The sequence below is a fragment of the Urocampus carinirostris genome, chromosome 2 (assembly GCF_059441175.1).
Source record: "Urocampus carinirostris isolate Australia breed hairy pipefish chromosome 2, RoL_Ucar_1.0, whole genome shotgun sequence".
NCBI classification, from domain to species: Eukaryota; Metazoa; Chordata; class Actinopteri; order Syngnathiformes; family Syngnathidae; genus Urocampus; species Urocampus carinirostris.
In genome coordinates this window covers 2,491,193-2,513,659 of record NC_142350.1, presented here as the reverse complement: position 1 = coordinate 2,513,659, position 22,467 = coordinate 2,491,193, and the positions used below count along the sequence as shown (strand labels likewise).

Genomic DNA, 22,467 nt, shown 5'->3' with positions numbered 1-22,467 from the left:
TTTAGGCTTGAATGTAATACAAAAAATAAAATATATGTTGAGTGAAAAGGCAAGAACAGAGACCTATTTTAATCCCACCTCCAAATAGAATACAAATAAATATAAACAGGACCGTAAAACTGTGCTTAGCTCAATTGGAGAAAAGGCAGATGTGCTGATGTCACACCTGGAGCAAAGCCATGTTTACTTTTTATGGGTTTTTTTTAAAGTATCACATGAATCCAGTGATATTGAAGTGTTGGTCGTATGCACATTGTCCCACATGCACAGCAACAAACAAATCAGGAAGATGTTACTTTCTCCCAGGTGCGCACTAACAACCGATCGGACGTTACCACGGATGTTAGTGTGTGTGCTCATTGTCTAAAAGCAAACATTTGCATTGTTTCGGGAATAAATGGCCTCCTAGAGAAAGGCTGTCATAATTCCAAACTTTAGCATAATTGGACGGAAGCGAGCCCCTGTCAGGAAGAAGACATGTTTTAGCCGCATGGAGGACCAACTAGGTCTTGTGAAGATCCCCTACAGCAGAGTAGGAAGCTGAAGATGATGTACAGCCTGAGGCGGGGCCGACCATCACCGACTGATGTCCCGGTTAGCTTCCCAGCTCTTGCTTCCCGTCGCCTCGCCAACGCCACCCCCAAAGTCAAAGAAAGGATGCTTGAGGGAGTCAGAGAGGGACAACCTTTTGGACGGCTCATACTCCAGCATGCCCTCCACCAAGTCAAACAACTGATGGTGCTCTTCTGCCTCGGAGAGCACGTATCGCTTAAAAGAGACACATTCCAAAGTTGAGTTTCTGCGCTTTCCCCCACCTGGACCATCTTCATTCTCACCCTCAGAGGTTTGCAGTTTTCCCGGACGTATTTTCCTGCCGAAGAGCTCTCGTCCCAGTCCAAACGACCTCGATAGAAGTACTTCTGCTTCCTGAAAATTGGGGCACGGAAAGCAATGTTGGGAGTAACGTGTTACTAAGGAACGCATTCCTGCAAATAAATGACCGTTCTTTCATGACCATAAGACACACATTAAAGTCGCTTTTTTTTTTTTTAATTGTGCGGCGCGCCCCATCGTCCAGTGCGCTTTGTGTGTGATGTAAAGTGGCTCACATAGCTGATGACACCATGAGGCAGCTAAAGGGTGGCATGTGGGCGCCACCGCCAAAGGGTTTAGGCTAGGTTCACACTGCAGAGCCTAATGTTAAATTTAGATTTTTGGGTGGAATGCAATGTTTTTGTAAGATAGTTCATTTTCCAACCAACTATTACTTGAATGAGATCTCCTGTGACTTCTACGTGTCTCCTGTGTAAATGCGACAAGTGTCCCACATGCACAGAAGAGGACACGTTATGTCTCACGCCTTGCGCCCATTGTTTGCAGAAGTACTCATGCATGATAACGTCATAGCGTATCTAGGAATTTGAAGGTTTTTGTGCTATTGGAGGCTGAACTGAGTTGTCCCACCAATTATTAATTAAATACAAAACCTCTATTTGCCTTTATAGAATCCTTTCCGTGTTTTTGTTCGCCAAGGTGCAATGATTTCAACGCTACGCCGAGAACATGGAAACCGAGCAGTCGCGAGAGAATTGAAGATGAATGAATTGATGGTTCGCAAGTTGAAAAACAAACTCCAACAAGTAGATAAAACACAGTTGAGCTTCAGCGGAAATAAGGTGAGGTGGCCCGAGTTGGAGGAAAGATTCGAGCAGTGGATCATTGAGCAAAGCACAACAGTAAAAGAAAACTTTTTCGACCCAGTTGGTGCTCTTTTTTTAAATTTAGTTTTATCTGTGTGTTTTACTTTGTAATCAGCACTTAAATAAACCACAACCAAGCTGAGTTTTGCGCACAAGGTATTTTTCAAAACGCACACTTGTATGCTTATCTGTGTTGTTGTAAGGCGGCCGCAGCAGTGGGCAACCGCGCCCAATAGTCAGGTGCGCCCTGTGTATGTGTTCATTACAGATATAGAACCAGCTACGGAGAATAAGCCTTTTAACACAGTGCGCCCTATTGGTTGTAAAAAAATACGGTAATTTTCTCTGTAGCGCGTACTGTCATGAGTTATTACCGCATTTTCCAGACAATAAGGTGCACCTCAAACCCCAAATAGGCCAGATGTTTCAAAGTGCGCCTTACAATCTGGTGCGCCTTATATACCGGAAAATACAGTGGATACAATTGGAAATGCATAATTACAATTAAACAATGATGTAGGATAGGCTGGCAAGGCGTGTTATTCTCACCTGGTCTTGCGGATCATTCTGGATGGCACCGGCCCAAGGATTCTCTCCATCATGGCCAAATGCTCCCTGTTGTCGTGAGTCTGGGAAAACAAAAACTTCAACTGGATGGCAGAATGCAACTTGCTGCTCTATTCTCAAGTTTTTTTCCCCCTCATAAATCATCGCCAATGTTGTCAAATAAAAATGTAGCCTTGTGTTGCACCTTCAAAATACAACTTTGTTGCTATTGAGCTGGAGAGTACCTGAAACAAGGTGAAGCCCAGGTAGTACTCAAACAGGATACAGCCGATGCTCCACACATCACAAGGATGGCTCCAGCCCATTTCTATCCATTAAAAAGCATCAAAAACGTCTCAACTGTAGCTGAGACAAAAGCTCAATCCCATTAACAGATATGAACTACCCCGAACCTAAAATGACTTCTGGGGATCTGTAATGTCTTGTGGACACAATGGTGCTGTGATGCTCGTGGTCGAAGGTGGCGCTGCCAAAGTCCACTACGCGGACGGCTGTGCTCTTCACAGTCCTTTCTTCTCGTTTCTGGAGCACACAAAAAAGTTTGGTAAGGTTAGCTTTATTTGCAAATGCAATGAGGGTTTGTTTTCAAAAAATTCATAACAACCGAGTCTTCTTCTGGTGTTTCTTACCTTCTCCACGTTGTATGACATGGTAAAATCGGAGTTGACAAACAAGATATTCTCAGGTTTCAGATCTGTGTGCGTCAACTTGTTGTCATGGAGAACTGTGGATAAAGACCGCAAACAAGCTCTTATTACTTTACATAAAAGGTGCAAAGTAAATATGACCTAATTAGCGCAAGTCATGTGTAGTGATGCCTTGCTTCTGAACGCACCAATAGCTGACTCTGAACAACTGATGCGACTACGTCTCTTGCTTTTTCAGACGAGTTACTTGTGCAAAAAAAAAACCCTGCCGATTTGTACAGGAGTCAAATGCTTTAATCACACCATAGAATATCTCAACTCATTTCTCTCGTTAGCCATTTTCACTTTCCACAATACACCCACCACTCTTTGACAGGGGTCCTGTATAAAAAAATTTAAAGGTCCATAATCGTTTGTTGTTTTTTTTTTGTTTGTTTTTTTCGAAACAAGCATGGATCCATTTATTATGACGGTCAAGTGCAAGGCAAGTCAACAGAGGTAAAGTTGGTTGTCTTTCGAGAAAACAAATTAAAATAAATAAATAAAAAGAACATTAAAAAAATAGAAGAAAAGGAACATCTTAAATTGGAACTGAACTAAACGTCATACTATTACTGCTTTTGTCTTGTTCAGCAAGTAAAACTAAATTTTTCAGTTCCCGAGCCTTGGACCGATATAAAAAGGTGTAAGGGTGGTTCTTGGCGCCAGAAGTAATTCAGAATTAGCAGTCACTAGACCATGACATCCAGGTCTATCATACTATGTTGGCAGGTAAGAGCATTCCCCAAAAAGTGGAGCAAAGGCTCCCAATGATAGTAGAATTTACAGTCACATCCTAGGAGATGAAATCTGATTGTTTTTCTATTTTGAGCAAAAAAAAATGTCATGCAGCCATGCTTTAAAGACAGGTGGTTCTGAGGACCTCCACTTAAAGTTGTATCCTCCTTCGGGGAATCATAGAACCAAAGGCCAAGACATTATCCTGAATAACAGTTTTTGAAAGTTCGTCAGGGGACCTGCTAAAGATGGTTATGAGCAACGATGGATTCATATGTATTCCTAAGATATCGGAAACGCACCAACAAATAATATCCAATATTCAATCAGTTTAGGACATGAGCAAAACATATGAGTTAATTGAAAAGGACCTGTTGAAATGTTCATCGCTGGAGTCTGTTTACTATAATGGAGTCTGTGGAGCACCTTAAATTGAATAAGGTCCAGCCTTGCACAGCTTGTGGGCCTTTTTTCAAAACTCCTGAGAAGTTCACAAGTAATTCATGCTCCCCGTCAGTTTTTATATTCATGAAGTTTCATCGTTTTCACAAAAAAAGCTTATAGAGAATGGAAACCAGACTTTAAGGTGGATGAGTTGCCTCAAGAGCCAAGTCAATACCTGAGGGATTTGGGCTCTGTGGGAAAAATAAATTGTTCGAGCAAAGTCCTGTAGCTGAAAGAACCGGAAAAAAAATCAGAGCGATTCAAACCAAATTCTGTGTGTAACTGATCGAATATTGCAAATATATTCTCCAGATATAAATACCCGAGACAGAAAAGGCCTACGTGCTCCAGTGTTTGTAACAGTCCATCTATCATAGCTAGTGTGAAAAGGTAACATTGCAGATGGGCGTCACTTTCGGCAGGGACAGCCACCCAAAGTGTCCCCTGATTTGAGACTAAATATTTGTATGTATGTGAAACTACTGTTTTAGAGGTAAACTGGAATAAGGGATAGATACGCTACCAATGTTGAGAAGGAATGACCCTACAACCGAACCCAGCCACAGTTGGTTCGCAATGCGGTGAAACAGTGTGTTATTTTATGTGTATTAGCAACCAAATAGTAACAGAGGAAATTAAGAAGACCCAGCCCGCCCCCTGACTTGGTTTGTTGTGGTAAAGTTTTGCCTGCTCTGGCTTGTTTGCCAGCTCAAACAAATGTTGAAACCATGCCATCAATAGAAGCGAAAAAGTATCTCGGAAGAAATACTGGGTGATATTCGAATAGATACAAGTACCCGTTCAATTTTATGGTCTGTAACCTACTCGCCAGAGAGAGCGGCAAGGGATTGATTTTAAGATCTTTAATAAATCACGGGTATATTTGTTTTTGAGACAAATCTCTCCCCATACAGGTGTTGGGTAAAAATACATACCTTACATTTTCATTTGCAAGAAGTTTTACCACGAGGAAGCCTTACCTAAATTTCTTGCATGGCCCAAAATAAATGTCCATTATTGATAAGCAACCCTTGTACTAGTAAACATTTGATATTACCCTCTTTATGTGTAGCATATACCTGTCCCATAGGGGTTGATGACACTTCATAGGACAATGCTGAACAAACTAATACCAGCTGTAATTAATCACAAGGGAAGAAGAAATGCAATAGCAAATCAAAAACTCCAGAGAGCAGTGTAAGCGTCATTTTAAAGTAGACTTGTTGAGAAACAGGGCAACAATTTCAAGCATTTACAAGCACGTCGCCCAAGATTCAAGCACCACAACATAAAATTCAAGCATGATTTTAAGCACGCATATAAACTTTATTCATTTTATGGAGTGGACATTTGGTGTCCTTTTTTGGTAAGCTGGGGTATCTGCAATCGACACTGAAAAATCCTAAAACTTTTTCCTTTCAAACACAAGATAAAAATGCTAGACATCCCACAAGTGGAAAGCAGACTCAAATGGACTTACATTTGACAGCAAGGCAGACTTGGTAGGCCATGTGTCGGACTTGCCCAATGGAATAGGGCAGGTAGTTGTTTTCCTTGAGGAAATCGAAGGTGCTGAGAGCCAGCAGCTCAAAGGAGATGCACATGTGGCCATGGTAGTCAAACCAGTCAAACATTTGCACGCACAGGCTGCAAAGAAATACAAAAGCAAAGACGAAAGATTCCTAACATCAAATGTGCTGCTCCAACTTACAATTGGTTTTCAGGATCCTTGGCGTTGATCTTCTCTAGAACGTTGATCTCCAGGCGAGCTGCTTCTTTATACTTCTCCACATTCTTGATAATTTTCAAAGCCACGCTGGTAGCTCCCCTTCAACAAAGAATATTATGAAAATTGACAAACTGTCATTTAATCTAAAAAAAATTATTTAGAAATGTTTCTTGCGGCACACCTGCGATGGTCAATGCAGCGCATCACCCGGCCAAAAGTGCCTTCGCCCAATGTGCTGACAATCTCGTCTGCAGCATAGCACAAAGATAAGAGGGGAAGAGGGAATACCAGCAGGAAAGAGAGAACGGCAGCATTAGACAAGAACAGATTGACAGGGACAAAATACACCCTAATATCTGCTTCCCTACTCAAAGGCTTCAAAAACAAGAAGCTGCGCTAAAAAAACATTCAGGTTTGTTTAGTGAGGCGCCCCTTTTCTTTGGTGACACATTTGCAGCCATTAAAAAAGTGGCCACCCCCTTCATATATCAACAAAATGCGAGTTTATGTTTATGTAACAGAATTGATTTCAGGTACCTAGTTAGCTTTTGAAAGGAATCAGAGAAGCATTTGCAAGTGGGATACTATTTTGAAGTGGCCTGTGAAACATAAGAACTGCTCCACAGATGAATTGCAATTAGTGAAGGGAATTCCAGCTCTTTTAAAGAGAGCAAGCTCTTTCGGCTAGGCTCACTAAAAAGAGACGGGTCTTTCGGCTTTTCAGTTTTCTTTTGTTGCTTTCCTCCATATATCACCAATATTAATGTAATGTTGAGCACAAAAAGAATTAATGATAGATTTAAGAAGCGTATTATTCTTTCATAATAGCATTTACTTTGCACTCAAAATGACTTAAAAGTTTACTGTAAACATTCAACTATTTTACACTAAGCAACTTTTAAGTCAATCAACAGAATCCCTAGAAAACACGCAAAATATAAATTAGAACGTGTAATCATCATTCAGTTGAGTAAATTTTTAGTTCCTTTTACTGCTTTGAGTCATTTTTTTTACTCTTTTTGTTCCCCAAATTGCACTCTCAGAGAAAACACCTTGCATATTGAACAATCACGTATGTCTTCATTAGAAAAAAAAAAAAAGAAAAAAAACGAATGAGAAAGAAAAAGTGCACTGAAGGGAGCCTGCTCCTGATTGGTGGGAAGCCAGCTCCTGCGCTTACTTCGATGAGCCGCCTCACAGAGCCATTTCGTTCGTGAACGACATATCACTAATTCCAATTAAAAAAAAAGAGAAGGGGGGAAAAAAATAACATGATTGCTAAGGTCCCTCACAGAATCTTGGTTCTGGCAATCCACCCTAATCAAGCTAGGGCAGAAAGAGCTTTATAGCAAGGCACCATCATCATTATTGTCATGACTAATACGGAGAAGGGTTACGATAGAGTAGTGGCATTGAGTACATCTCTCTTGCAGGACGTCCCCACTCCGACAGATGAGGTGCCCTTCCTCGTCGTCCCTCACACTGAGTGCCCGGGTCCGACTGCCGCTCCGCTGTTTTTTCGTGCCCACAGCGCCACCAGCAGAACACCGCACGACCGAGGGCAACGTGAGTTTGGTGGGTGGTCATGGGGCCGTTCACGAAATATATAACAATAGGGATATAGTGCAAGGGAACAAGTCAAAGATCACATGATGCCCTCTGTGTCCCCTCCCACCCTAGCGCCAAAAAAACAAACAAAAAAAACTAGCTTTCCATTCATACAAAGGTGAAAACATTCAAAATATAGTTTGTTAACAAGAAGTAGGGACCAAATATAATCCGGCATGAGATGCTCTTTTCAAATCCGGGAGGTACAAAGATGTATTTTCCACAAATACATCTTTAATGGAATTATGTGCAAATAGAAAATCTCAACGTTTTGGGGGGAACGTTTTCATTTTTGCCCAACACACAAATAGTCGCACTCGATAAAGACTACAGACAACACATGACCCAAAAAACAAAAATGAGGGCATGTGGTCATTGTTAAAGGGATTTTGTGTATTATTTAACTGTGGGAAAAGGCATCAAATGAATAAAAACAATATTGTTTTAAATAATAAGCAAAAATATATGAACTTCAAACCTCAAAAATGTTTGGCAAGAAAATACAAAGTAAAACAGTGTGTTTGGTCACTACAGGTCTCCAAAGTTTGTACTCTTCCTTGGGCTTTGTAGCACAGCACAATACAATGACATCTAGTGGTCAAATATTACGCTGTGACCCTTTAATATACTTTTTTTTCCCTCTCTGAACCAAGTGTAGCCTACTCATGAAAAGAGCCACACCTAGCTTGCCTAAAATGTTCAAAAATGTGTGAAGCTTGCTTTTAATCAAATGAAAACGTTCTCCCGATGTGACACGCCTTTATAAGGAGACAAAAATGCTTTTGGCAGAAGAAAAACAAATCAGAAAGATTGCATTACTTACCAAGTCCACGGGCTGTGAAAAACAAATGGTTAGAGAAGGAAGGAGGCAGAGAGAGCAGAGCGCAAGAGACAGACAGAAAGAAAGCGTGAAGAGCATGAAAAGACCCCATGCGGTCTTTGCGTACTCACCGAGGACGATGCGCTATAGGACCTGGTTCTACGTCGCCTTCGTTTGTGCTTACGCCTGCTGCCCTTTCGCCGGCACGAATCTTCACGCTCCTTTTCTCGGCCTCGTCGGTAGTCGTACAGTTTTGGAGAGAAGTCGCGCGGATAGTAGCTTTCAGCCGCTCCGTGGCCGTCCCTTTCTCGGTCGCGGTCTTGATCTCGGCTCGGAGCCAGGCGTCTGTATCCCTCGCAGTATCTTCTGTCAAATGAACGATTGTCGTAGCTGCGACTGCACAAAAACATGACAAAGTCAATGATAACTACGATTTTACGCCGTGTGTTACACAGTGGGCATGTCAGAAATAGAGCTGCAACTGACGACTATTTTATATTCAACTAGTCAACGAATATAGAAGCAAAGAGTTGAATAATCTGATAGTTCTCAATTTTCTCTTAAATTTGGCATGAAGTTAAACTAATTATGTGGCAAATGATAATAAACACAACAAAAAAGGTACAGAGGAAAATACTTTTTTTTATTATACTCAGGGATGTGATTTGACCAAAGTGAAATTATCTGAAGATTAGCGGGGGGGGGGGGGGGGGGGGGTGATTGCTAGCTGGGGGGGGGGGGGGGAAACCAGGTAGGACCAGGGCAGTGCCCTGGTGGGGGGAAAAGTGGGGCGAAGCCCCCCCCCGGAGCTCATGGGTTTTTTTAAGTACTTTCAATGCACTCAGATGACAAAGAAATAGACAAGACAACAGCATAAATTTTCAATGTATATTGAACTATCCCATATAAAATTACAGTTTAAGTCAACTCAAAATCAGTCACATTAAAAAACATTTCCCCAACGCCACTATCTTAATTGTAAAGAAGATGGTTCCAGTGGCAAGGGAGACCCTAGACGACCGGCATCTTTCTACAACTGCAGGCGGCTAACGGGATCCAGGTCTGTAGGAAACCGCCTATCCCCATCTATGTCAAGGAGATGTGGTGCTGGTCCCTCTCGCAAACGCGTCTCAACTCCAGATTTGGAACCCCGCATCACTGCACATGAGTCCATCAACACAGACACCAAATTGCTCCAGGGAATATTGTTCTTGGTCATGAGGGCTGAGAGTTCATCAAAGAGAGATTTGCCGTCAACTTTAACAACACTCAAAGATGCTAAATGTTCCACCACAACAGACTTTGTCGACGGGGAGAAATAGCTGACGAGAACACACAGGACACGGTGTAGATTGTTGCTGGTGGACTCATCAATGTTCATTGAAAAGTGGGAGGATCTTAAGTTTGTTAAAGTCTCATCAAGCATAGTATGGGCAAGGCCATACTTTGTTTTGTAGGATGCACTGGTTCTATCCATGGACAGTCCATTCAGAGCTTTTGGATCCCTTGCCAGTTCCTTTGACAGTGTGATGAGCTTTGGGGCCATGGTGAACGGAAGAGAATTTTCGGCCAGCACTCCCAACAGCATTGCCTGAAGAATAAAAGAAATTTAACAATAATCAGTAAACAATTAAATAATTTAAATAATTATTTGAATTATAATCCAAAATGTCATGCGACCAAAGTAAATAAAAAAGGATTTAGTCTAAACTTTCATGCACATTCACATGTCAGAGTATTTATTATGGTGACAAAAAAATGTTGAAAATTAGCTACAAACCATTGGAAATAATATTTACCATGCAATAAATCATTTAATCAATCATTCTTAATACATAATGGATAACAAAAACATAAAATACCTCATGCAGCAAGCTCTGATAAAAACACAATCATGCATTCGACTAAGATCATCTCTGTAACTGCATACATCAAGACACTCAACATCTTGAAACCTAAAAAGTGCAAACATGCAGCATTCATTTGAGTTTGTGTCAATGATTAACCATGTTATTAATATTAAGTAAATTATGTACCATAATAATATCGTGGCCATTAAGAAAATCAATGGTAGAATATCATACAAGTACTTAATTTAAAAAATATAAATACTGACAATAGTTTTGATTACTATTAGGCTTAATAATATTTTTAAATTTCCTAAATCATATTTTAAATGTAATAATTTATTTCTTTAATAGCAGCGTATCCAAGTATTTGATAAATGAAAGTACAATAAGTATAGGCCCTACAGTAAAGTGTTGGTGTAATGTACACATGAAAATCTATTATTGTAATTGTTAAATATTTATGGCCATTTTTATTACGTTATAATATTTTCGAAAAAAATGGGAAAACTGTCAAATAAATTTGAAAAGTTTACCACCTACCTCAAAATTCACGACTCTATCAGCAACTGGTACAGGTTGTTGGGGTGGATCACGTCTCTTTATTACCGCTTCCGATTGTGATGTCAATAAGGGATGGAGGCCGTAAAGTTTTGGAGTTTTCGTTTGGGCACCGAAACTTCCAGCGATGGAATAATTTGTCGTTCTTGACTGGAGTTCTTTCACGTGTTTTTTGCTCTTTGCGTGACTTTCAAGAGCTTTGAAACCTCTCCCACCATAGTCGATGGTATCATGACACCAAATGCAAAGTGCTTTCCCGGCACGATCGATCTTCCGAATAAAGTCATTGAACAAATTCGTCACAGTCTTCTTTCCAACATTCGTAGATAATTCCTTCTCCAACCAGTCCCATCGAAACTTGTTTTTTACAATCTTATCAATTTCTTTAGCTCGCGGAGCATCTTTGCGTTCGATCACGGACATCTTTCTTTAAACACCCGGCAAAAACGTGTGAGAAATGAACAATGGCACACTCCTATAACAAGCGCGTTTATTGGTCAACACGAGACTTCAACCAATCGCAAGTACGTTTCATTTCAGTTACGGAAACACTCAAATGGCATGCTGTCGAGACGAAATCGTTTTTTTTTACCAATTAAAACACCGGAAATTTTAAAATTTTATTTTTGGAGATAAAAAAAGCGGAATTCCGCGAATTAGCGGAAAAATCACATCCCTGTATACTGAAGATTCGTACAAAAATAAAATAAAAATGCCCTTTATTCAAGGCACAGTCGAGACATAGGCTAGTTTCACACTAGTAAACAGCTTAATGATTATTTCCAATTTTTGGGGTAAAATCCGATGTTTTGTAAGGTCATTCAATTTCCAACTTGTATGCGACTTGATCTTCCTGTGTGAACACCACAAGTGTCCTGCATGCGCAGAATAGGACACGTGATGTCACACGCAATGCGCTCAAATTTCATTAAGTACATATGGATGTTAACTGCGGAGTGTTGTCCCCCACAAACATTAAAAAAAAAAAAAACATCGCCCAATTCTTGTCATCAAAACTGTATTGGCTTGAATGTTATTGAATCTGACTACAGAGAGTCAAACACTTTCATTCAACTTTCCGACAGTTCTCCTTAAATGTTGATGCATTACTGGATACTGCCTTGTTCCACAATGACTGCTTTACAAACTTTGCAAGTACAGTGGAACCTCGGTTTTTGAACGCCTCTCAGTTCGGTCAAAAAATCTGAGTTCGAACGCTGGTACGCTAAGGTGCGATACTGAGCGGCGTACGGGTGTTTTAGCCCCTAATTATGCCTCCGAAGAAGCTCGGAGCACGCAGGATAGGTGAAAAAAAAACAAGTTGTTCGTCCATTTATTGCCTTTAAGAAATACATAATAGCTAAATATGAAAGAGGTGTACTAATTTCCGATCTTGCTAGTGAATACAGCATGGATAAATCTACTATCAGTACGATAGCAAAGAATAAGGAGGCTGTGAAATCGAGTGATGCGGCTAAGGAAGTTAGTGCTATAAGAAAGCAACTGCCGCAAGTTTTGGAAGAGGTTGAAAAACTTTTGATACTTTTTCTCTCCCCTCCGTCCACCAGAAAGGTAAGAAATCCTATTCATAATCCTTTTATTTTTTATTTTTACACCTTCATGTTAGCGCAATCTTTCGTACGGAAGATTACGCTAACGCGAACGTACAATTAGCCTGGGTTAGCTTCATGTTTACATTCTTGCTAAACAATCAGGGTGTTGGAACGGATTAAAATGATTTTACATTACTTTTAATGGGAAAAACGATTTTCCGTGATCGACCAAATCGGTTTTCGATCAGGGTTCTGGAACGGATTATGGTCGAGAACCGAGGTTCCACTGTATTCGTTTTATTGGACGTATCTAAGCTAAAAATGCTGTTGTAGTTGACACGGTGATTTTTGTAAGTTAGCGCTCAAGGCAGATTCGCTATTGCGTATAAGTGACTTTCAGCAGAGATAGTATCCATGTAGAGATGCATCACTGTTGTAAAAATGTGTCTTATGACGATACAATTATGAATTTTATTGATTTCTATAATCATTTTTTTGCTGTCAAAAACGTCGACAAATTGTTACTGCGCTATTCAGAAATATCCAGTTTTTTATTTCACTGGTAAGAGCTTAGCCGTATTTGTATGCAGCACAAAAACATACCTCCTTGAGCGCAAATAACTTGCATCGTGTCTCTGTCCTCGACCCCTCCGGTCTCGGTCTCTTTCGCTGCTGGACGAAAAGGTGGGCGATCTTCTGTGACGTGGTCTCCGCCACCGATCATTATCTTTTTCTCGGTAGCGATCATTGTAGCTGCTGCGACTGTCTCTCTCAGAGGAGGTGAATCGTCTGGGGTGAGGCATCTGAAAGGTTTTTGGAATAACATGAGGTTAGGGTGTAGGGCTCGTTGTACATTCCTAAATCAAGAAGGGCATGCGAAAAAGAAATGAGCTGCACTTGTCATTGAAAAGAAGGAAATGACGCTGTTAACGTTAGTGAAAAGCAAAAATAATTCCACGTTTGATATATTAGTTTGGCGCAACATTTGTAAGTGGGCGGACAATGCATGACACCAGACACGCCTTGTGCAAAGCCGAAATAAAAAGCATGCTCTTAATCCCTAAAATAAAGATTTTGAAATTAGAATTAAAACATAAGAATATTAGCAGTTGCAACCAAAACTTAGATTTAACGTTCTGATACAGAGTTCGTTTTTTTGTTTTTGTTTATACATACGATGAAATGCGATACCCCAGTGGGAAAAACCCTTACAAATCCCAAAAACTGTGAGGAAACAACAATGAACGTGTAGACAAATGTCAAGTGAAGAAATATACGACCGCAGCATTCGCTGCAAGAAATCTTTTGACCGCCATTTTAGCAGCAAGCTTGAGCGGATAGCATTCGTGCTAACCACTCAGACTGGATAATGCGCTCATTTCGGCGAACGTTCCACTCGAAGTCAGTGCCCTACCGTTTTGGCAGCGAGCCCTGTACGCTTGTCCCACAAGAAGTCCGTGGTGCTGGCCTTCTTGTCACATTTATATGCTTACAGACTTAGTCGTAGCTAGCAAACGCTCGCCGATCCTATGCTAACTGTTACTGCGGCTAGTGGGGGCGATGCTGTGTTCACGAACCTGGGAAGTTAGAGATCTAACATTCTAAGAGGGAGAACAGAGATAATTGAAGAGAAAAAGGGATGGGTGATGACGTTATAGTAACTGCCATGTTAACACACCAATTAGTAAAACGTTAAATTTAGCAAGGACAATTTTGTTCTTATTCTGCACTTCAATTAATTGAACATGGATGTGTTTTCCTACTAGCGATAAGCCTTGTTGAATGCATCCTCAAATCGGAACCGGATGTGTAGCCTATCTTGTTTTTCTTCGTTCAAACTGGAAAGTCTTGTCTACATTTTCTAAGGTTTATAGCCAAGAGGCGTCTTACCGAGTTGTTTTTACTTGTAATTTAGCATGAAAAAATCAAACTGGATCTATACAATCCGGGTTTAGATTTTTTAAGCGTATGGCTCGAATGCTCATGCTAACTGATTGTGTGACTTTCCGAGTGTGTTGATCTCGCAGTTTAGCCGAACATGAATCCGCCGAACCCTTTTGGAAGTCCACAGGGTGGAAAATTCCCAGGGGCCGGCAATTTGTTCCAGACTTTTGGCCAGCAAGTGTCCAGCAATGCGAGTGTTTTCCAACCCTCAGCTTTTGGATCACCTTTAGCAGCCGCACCAGCATCCTCCTCCGGGAATGTCATGTTTGGACAGAACCCCTCATTCGGACAGCAATCGCCCCAAAGCTCATCACTCGCTCCAGCGTTTAGTCAACCTTCATCGGCAGTAAGAGACACTGGCTTTGGTCGAACAACTTTCGGATCTGCAAGTGAAGTAAACCAGATGTCCGCTTTCGGACAACAGTCAGCGTTCGGGCAGGACTCACCTTTCGGACCACCGGCTTCAGCTTTTGGACAAAAGCGACCGAGTTTCGGACAACCCGCTACAGGATTCGGAAGGGTCCAACCGAGCTCCACAGCTTCATCAAAGCTCAGCGGTTTGGGCCAGTCCGCGTTTGGTCAGGTGCCCACTACCACCGCAACAAGCAACGTGTTTGGTGCTACCCGGACTCAGGGAAGAGGATTTGGATCAGGATTCAATTTCAAGCCTGCTAGTGAAGTTCTTTTCAAGCCTATCTTCAGTGGAAGTCATGAAACTACAACCATTCAAACTACAACAGAAAATAAGCTACCAGTCACAGCTGGTTCAAACAGCACAACCAATGCCTTCTCTGTGGCAAAACTTACCACTCTGGGCTTTAATTTCTCGCAACCTGCAGTCGCTTCGTCACTTTTGACCCAAAACCACCCGTTAACATCCGTTAACAGCAGCGCCACCTCCAGCGCGCTACAGTTTACATTTTCCCAGCCTGCCGCTCTGACAAGTTCCAACATCAACGCATCAACGAACCATCCAAAAACGCCGTCCACTTTTAGCTTCTCCAGTCAAATCCTCCAACCCCAGACGCTTTTCGGAGGAACTGGAATAATTCAACCATCCAGTTTTGGTGGCAACAACTCCACAGTAGAACCTTCACACAATCTGGAGGGCGACACTAACGTGTTTGCTCTATTTCGAAAAGGTACAAAACGCAAAGAAGAGGCGGCAACAGCTAATGTGCCGGAAATTGTCGTGGAGGAGACGGCAAAAAATGCTTCACACAGGCAGCCTTCCAAAAGGCCCCTGGTGAGGTCTCGGCCCCCTGCGGGTTTGTTCAGCAAAGCGCTGAGCGGGTTGAGGAAAGAGGCCACCAGTCCTAAAAGGCAAGCGTCCAAAGAGCTTCTGCAACCAAATACAAATGTGGAGGAGGCCATCCAAAACAACCGCACAGCGAGTGTTTCTGTGGTGCCCAGCCTCAGTCCCAAAGTCATGGAAAAAGATCCACAGCAGTCAGGTAGGAACTCAGACAAAATAGCTCGACCACTTTCGTCTTCTGAATCAAATATAAAGGAAGCACGCAGATCTGTATTTCATAATATTTTTGGAACCAAGGCAAACCTTTTTTCATTTAATAAATCTGAATATCGTCCAGCTAAATTTTGGATTGAATTCCCAACACCAGTTTTATGTTTTTTTTAAGATTAAATTATCATGTTGCTTGAATTTCCAGTATAAGGCTTTTCTTATCATTTGTGGTCTTGGTGGCTCGTGAGGTAATACAAGCTATTCATTTTGGTTAAAGCAGTGACACATAAAGATGCGTGCCCCATTTTTCCCAACTTGAAACACAATAAGACGACTAATCGCAAAAGAAACCCATTGCAAAGTATTAAGGATTGATAATCAGAATATATAACAGAACAACACTTTAAAATTAAGTTTATTATAAATCTACTTATAACATTCATTGCATGGATATGACATCGCTGTTTTCCATCTGCCATCAGTATGTACCTGTATTTACTCATCTTCATTCATGCAATGTTTGCGTTGCGTGGTCTGCTACAAGCCACGTGAACTCCTCTTTCCACGATGCTTTTAATGTACATTTACGTTTTGAAGTGTCATAAATTTTATTAGCTTCTTTTGAATATTTCTTCTGGGGCTGAGGTTTTGGCTTGATTCCTAACCACTTATCAATTTTCTTGTGTTCTTTGTCCACTTTGGAAAATTATATCCAAATGCACGACATTATAACACAAGTTATTCGATGCAAATTCCGAAATTGCCAAACCGAACGAAGATTTCGAAATCGGAATAAAGCAAACGTTTGATTTGAAAAAAAATCTCTTTTTTTTTTTCTTTTTCTTTTTTTTTTTAAAGTTGTCGGCTACCCGGGCGGAGACGTTTTGTAAGTTGTACGCCCGACGTAAAAGTCGCACGCTCCGGGTGTCCGGGCAGACGTTATTTTAGAGCCTGGTTAAATGGACAATGTGTAATATGTAACCAGTTGTTATCGCTGTACTGTGTTTTGCAGCCAAAAACAAAAAAAAAAGTGTTAAAAAATGCAAAGAATAGAATCTACGAAGATTCAAAGTGACCAACCCGCAACATTTTGCTTATCATTTTCTTGCCTTAACACGATTTTTGTTTTTTGAGGCATCCATCGCTGCAAGATGGCCGATCATGTTTGGAGAGGGCTCCTGTTATGTCAAATGAATACCCACATTTAAAAAAATAAGATACACATGTGTTTGATAATTAATTTATTTTGGCTTATTATTCAACTGCTGTCATTTTGGATTTCACACTTTTTAACCAGCTTTTCAAGTGGTTTTTACTTTATATGTTTTTTTCTTGAAAAATAACAAGAATAATACTCAAAATGAGCATATACTGTCTGCCAGTGGACCAAAAATATTTTACTACATGCTAAGTTTTAATAGTAAAGCTAATATTTTGAATCAGAAAAACGATGTGCAAGAGTTTTACTTTGATATATTTCTTTGTGGTGTAATCATAAAATAAGTTAATAATATGCTGTAGGGTAATAATTCATGATTATACAAGTAGTATATAAAAGAAAAATGGTACTGTGCTGCTATCTACTGATATGGATTAACTATTACTGACCTGAGAACTGGAAGGAAAGCAACAATAATAAATGTTAGATACAGTTACTCAGCTGGATCAAAGCTAATATCCCGAAGAATGGCATGTTTTGTTTTGTTGCTTGACTAAAATTGGACAATTTCCTGTGGCACACTAGATTAGGTCCATTGGCACTATAGGGGGCACCGGGACACTGCTTGAAAATCACTGGGTAAAAGCATATCTCTCCCCCCCAGTCTTCGATTGTGCCACACTTCCAAAACCAATGGCCCAAAGTGTCAATTTGAGGAGCAGCGGACGAAGCGACAGTTTGGACAGTCTGAGCGCAACCTCCCCCACCGACTGCACCGTCCTTCAGATCAGGAATCTGCCCTCCTCCCTCAACAAACATGACATCCTCCTCAAACACTTCTCCTGCTTCGGAAAAGTTAACAAAGTCTTCTGCCGGCCCTCGAAGAACACAGCCATTGTGCATTTCAATAACCACGTGAGTTGCATCCGTGGCACTTTGCTGCAAACAGGGTTCGTATGGGGGCTTGAAATCCTTAAAAATGCTTAAATGTTTACAAGGTTTGAAAAGTGCTTGGATTTTGGTTGAAGTGCTTGTAAATGCTTGAAATTGTTGCCGTGTTTCTCAGGTTAGCTATGTTTTTTTTCTATCCGTTTGCTACATGCTACACCTTAACAGGGCAGGATGAAATGTGCATCAGTGCAAGGATCAGGCTTGGGGAGTAACGGAATACACCTAATGGCGTTACTTAATCAGGATTGAAACAAAATGTAATTGTATTTCGGTACAGTTACATGAAAAAGATCTAATTAAGTTACAGGTATATTTTGTACGAATAAGGATTACTTTGCAGGATTACAATTTTATTTAAAAGCATTTTTATGTTGCACACTACAGAATTTCAGTATGCGTTAGGGCAACCACACACACACGTCCCCCAGGACCGCTGTTCCCTCCTTTCTCTCAACCAGTGGAGCTGCCTGACTCAAAAAAATGACTATATAACAAAGAGAAACTTCGCAAAACTTAAAATAAAGTGCCATGTAATTAAAGCGCAACTAACAAAACAACAACAACAAACAAGTATAAACAAATGAATTAACATGAAATTAAATGATGAATGCAATTTAATGCCTGATAGCATGTATCTTTCAAACATCCATTTTTTCACTGCATGCACTCATTCACATATGTCTTACATTTACATGTGTACATATCCATAATGATAGATGAATTGTGTCTATCATAATTTTAGTAACTGACACTAGAAAGACCGAGAGATATGAGATGTCGCAGAGTTTGTTTGAAATTTAGAAACTGAGCACTTGATGTGCTCATAATTTGCTCACAAAACGTCAACACTTTTTTGTTGGACTAAAATCACCTACCTGGATCTGGTATCCTCCATTTATTTTTCACGTCTAAATTTTTCATACATCTTTAACAAAATTTTGTAATTTTATTTATATTTAGTTTTTGTTGATGTTTGTCAGCACATTTGGTATTGGATTAATCTAAAAGTAATCAAAATGCATTACTTTAACATTATAGTATTCGGATTACGTTACTGATTAGATTTTTCAACAGGTAATTAATCACTATCTGACTACATTTTAAAGTAATCCCCCCAACCCTGGCAAGGATTATATATCAATTATTGAAATGTATTATGGGCCCTGTAAAAATCATGGTAGCGTTTCCCAGTGACAAATTGTAACAGGATGAACTTGCTTCAACTGAAAATGTAATCTATATACACATTTTTTTATCCAACCCCTATATGGGGTGCAGTTTGTCTCGAAAATATTTACATACAGATCTACAAATATTTGCAATTTATATAAAAATCATATTTTTTTTTTTTATAAATCCACACGCAAGATTAAAAATTGTATAAGTAAATTGTGGCTATAGAAGCAAGGGTCGGCCACCTTTTGACCCAAAAAACATAATTTTTTTTAAGGTTATGTAATTGTATTTTTTTTTGGGGGGGGAGATAATAACAGCATATATTTTAAGATAAAGTTCAACAAAATCGCCAAAGCAGCTTTTCAGAAAAAAGCTGAATCTTAGGCACGTTTTTTTTTTTTACTGTTTGGCGTTTTGGGATTTGATCAAATCTATGAAATAATAATGCCATCTGAATATAAATATACCACTGAAAATTCATCGGCCTCCCGCAATTACTAACTAGGGTTGTGCCTCATTTTGACTCATTTTTGTCCCTAAATGATGGTTTACAAACAAGGTGCGAGCAAAGTTATTTTGTAAAAATGTCACAAAATACTGCAAACTAGGATACCAACGTATTTACCTCAGGTGCAGACGGCTCTGGGCGAGGCGGGGGAGGAATGATAGCGCTGTGTGTATAGCTCCGCCCATTTCTACCGCTCACCCAATAGGGCTGCACGATTTCGGAACAATTTAATTGCGATCCTTCAGACCAATTTCAATACGTTTTTCGATTTTAACAGAAAAGTTCATTTCTGTGCTTGTTTTGTTTTTGGAGAGAACATAAACATAGTGACGTGCAAACTTAACTTATCCTAAGATGACATCTCCAGAGACTGGGAGTATATGACTGAAACAAAATAACAACTATAGATCTACAAATCAAAACATAATTGCAGTTGAATAAATGGTTTTTATTGTCATTTTTCAAAAGTACAACAAAATTGAAGGGTACTCCTTTAAGTGTAAGAAAGCGATTGAGGGAGCGGATGGCTAGCTACACACTAGTGACTGGTAACGACGACTTCTGCAAGGTCTTTGTGATGATTAAAATACAAGAGTCACGATTTTTGGGGTTATCCACGAGTGGTAGCTCCAAGTCGTCCGTTTAATGGGTAATGGATTTGGCATTGGTGACTAGTCACGTTCTGCAGTGGTGGCTTAAGAGTTGTTAGCCTAGCTATTAGCTTTCCCTTCTGACACTGCCTTCGTAAATTCCACCTTAGTCAATAAAAATCCAGGGATCTGGTGACTTCTGACTTTCATTAGAGTCTGATTTAATTGATCAATTCATTTTCAATGCAACTATCCGCTAAAGTTACGAGCTTTCATGTTTGTTTTGGTGGCCAGTTGTGCGCTCGGCTGTTTGACTGAGCGCTTACACCAGCCCATTCAAGACATGCACACACGCCTTGCAAACTTTGCCTCTCCCTTATTGGCTGGTGCCAAGCTTCTGATTGGCCGCTACTGTTAAACCCCTAAATGTGAGAATTATTGTTGACCAAACACTCCATTACTCAAATAACAAACTGGAACTATAAATCTTTAAGGCTGCCTGGGAATATACCCCGGGGGATCCCAGCGAGATGCCTTTTGCTGGGTCGCAGAATTGTTCCCTTTTATGCACCTCAAGCTCTGCCTTGGAGATCTCCAGCTTTCCACTCCTCTCTTCTGCCAGCAGTTGTTTTTCATTGCATGCTTAAAGGGGTTCTTGAAATAGTTGATTCTCACCTCCTTCCCCTTTCTGCGCTGGCGAATGCGCTCTGCTCTTCTCAAATTGGAAAGGCTCTCCCTCACCTCCTCCCACAGTGACTTCAAGCCCTCTTTCTTTTCCTTTCTTGCTTTCCTCCACTGCTTTCGGAGTTGGCGCCGCCTCCACACCAATTCCTCAATCTCTTGTTCTCTCCTCCCTTTCTGCTCTGGGGCTACTCGTCACTTTTCTTCCACTACCACTAAACTGCTACTGCATTCCTCGTACAGAATCTCTCCTAAGGTGTTAAGCTTTGTCTCAACATGGCCACGGAGAGAATGCTCCAAAATTACATTTATGTCAGTGTCCAACTTCTCCCATTGTGGACTCATTGGCTCTTGGCCACTTAATGGCTTGCCTCCATCCCGGTTCTTTCTTCTCCTTGCTTTTGTATGCTTGCTGATGGTTGCTTGTTGATCTTCCGGGTGTGTTCCTGATATCAACCTCCACAGGGGTGCCCTCCACCACCTGCCCTCCCCCCATCTGCCTTTCTTCAGCAGCGCTGGATCTTTTTGCTCTGTGGTTTGAGACCTGGCTTTTGGTTCCTAGGGTCTGACCTGCAGATGCAGTCACTGTTTCTGCTGATCCCCTGATGGACACCTCATCTTTCCTTGGTGGATTTGCAGACTTCTGAATGAAGTTACCTTTTCCCACCCTGACCTGCATTTCCTCAATATTCTCGAATCTTTGTCCAATTCCATTCCAGTCGTTGCCGTGAAGTCTGTCCGTTTTGGCCCTTCTTCCACCCCGCCTCCAAGAGGGCCGTCGGGTTGTTTATTTGACTTTGTCGTGCGTTCAGGTGTCCTTTGCACAACTAGTGGGTAGGGTGACTAGCCCTTCACTCTCGGTGCAGACTATCCTGGAGCCATCCAGTCTTTCCTGGTTGTCCTTCAGTCTTTTCTAAATGCCAACTGCTCTTCCACAGTATCCACTGGATCTTGTCCAGAAAAAAACAATTGGAAATACAGGATGGTAGTTTTCCTGCTGGGCATTTCTGTCTGACGCGCCTCCTCCGGCGCCTTTGAGATGTTTGTGTACCCTGAACACTCGGGCCTGAGTGGGTCATCAGCTGGGGACCACCGGTTATTGATGTTTCGCCCCCTTTAACCCCAGGACATCTCCTGGTGACTGAGCGATGGCTGGGAAGTCTCCCTGCCAAAACATTGTTTAATGAGCTTCCATATGAAGATTTCTTAGAGACATACAGGCAAAACTGGCTCTCTTGGTGTGACACCTTCACTGTAAACCTAAGTTGAGGTTGTGCCCTATATATACCTGACCAAACATTATAAGTCTTTAGTGATAACCCGGCTTTGTTAGCCATAGGTTCCAGACCCTTGCTATAAAGCCCTTTATCGTGTTGATTCTAAGAAAGGTTCAGAATCAGCCTGGAACTACACGAAAGAAGTTTGTCAATGACCTGAAAAGAGCTTGGACCACCGTTTCCAAGGCTACTGTAGGTAATACGCTAAGACGTCATGATTTGAAATCCTGCATGGCACGAAAGGTTCCCCAGCTTAAACCAGCACATGTCAAGGCTCGTCTTAAGTTTGCATATGACCATTTGGATGAGGAGTCATGGAAGAAAGTTTTGTGGTCAGATGAGACCAAAATATAACTTTTTGTTCATAATTCCCCTAAGCGTGTTTGGAGGAAGAAGAATGAAGAGTATAATCCGAAAAACACCATCCCTTCTATGAAGCTTGGGGATGGTAGCATTATGCTTT

The 22,467-nt window shown here is 40.9% G+C and overlaps 3 protein-coding genes across 3 annotated transcripts in view; 1 reads left to right on the top strand and 2 right to left on the bottom strand.

Moving 5' to 3' along the window:
• Window positions 1–37: 37 nt before the first annotated feature.
• clk2a (CDC-like kinase 2a) lies at window positions 38–13,836 on the bottom strand. Its single transcript, XM_088328325.1, has 13 exons — window positions 13,668–13,836; window positions 12,857–13,056; window positions 8,424–8,688; window positions 7,285–7,375; window positions 6,046–6,112; window positions 5,847–5,963; window positions 5,616–5,782; window positions 2,897–2,991; window positions 2,660–2,789; window positions 2,492–2,574; window positions 2,250–2,329; window positions 837–927; window positions 38–768 (listed from the first exon to the last, which is right to left on the bottom strand). Exons 2-13 carry the CDS (start codon window positions 13,054–13,056, stop codon window positions 577–579), a joined length of 1,578 nt encoding a protein of 525 aa, XP_088184451.1. The 5' UTR covers window positions 13,668–13,836; the 3' UTR covers window positions 38–576.
• Window positions 9,323–11,366, bottom strand: LOC148370623 (uncharacterized). The gene is made up of 2 exons (XM_088328167.1): window positions 10,683–11,366; window positions 9,323–9,883 (listed from the first exon to the last, which is right to left on the bottom strand). Exons 1-2 carry the CDS (start codon window positions 11,121–11,123, stop codon window positions 9,323–9,325), a joined length of 1,002 nt encoding a protein of 333 aa, XP_088184293.1. The 5' UTR covers window positions 11,124–11,366.
• A 78-nt stretch (window positions 13,837–13,914) lies between the features above and the next one.
• mcm3ap (minichromosome maintenance complex component 3 associated protein) overlaps window positions 13,915–22,467 on the top strand; it is a 43,493-nt gene continuing 34,940 nt past the window's right edge. The window contains exons 1-2 of the mRNA XM_088328324.1: window positions 13,915–15,651; window positions 17,486–17,736. Coding sequence (XP_088184450.1) covers window positions 14,292–15,651; window positions 17,486–17,736 — 1,611 coding nt within the window. The 5' untranslated portion in view covers window positions 13,915–14,291. The remainder of the gene's footprint in view (window positions 15,652–17,485; window positions 17,737–22,467) is intronic.

Bases quoted from the DNA above. Each gene is read 5' to 3' on its own strand.
- LOC148370623 (XM_088328167.1), bottom strand. From the start codon at position 11,123: ATGTCCGTGATCGAACGCAAAGATGCTCCGCGAGCTAAAGAAATTGAT. The intron at 9,884-10,682 runs GTAGGTGGTAAA...TTTATTCTTCAG, and splicing joins ATAGAGTCGTGAATTTTGAG to GCAATGCTGTTGGGAGTGCT.
- clk2a (XM_088328325.1), bottom strand. From the start codon at position 13,056: ATGCCTCACCCCAGACGATTCACCTCCTCTGAGAGAGACAGTCGCAGC. The intron at 5,964-6,045 runs GTGTGCCGCAAG...TCTTTGTTGAAG, and splicing joins CGCTGCATTGACCATCGCAG to GGGAGCTACCAGCGTGGCTT. The intron at 5,783-5,846 runs GTAAGTTGGAGC...ATTTCTTTGCAG, and splicing joins AAGGATCCTGAAAACCAATT to CCTGTGCGTGCAAATGTTTG.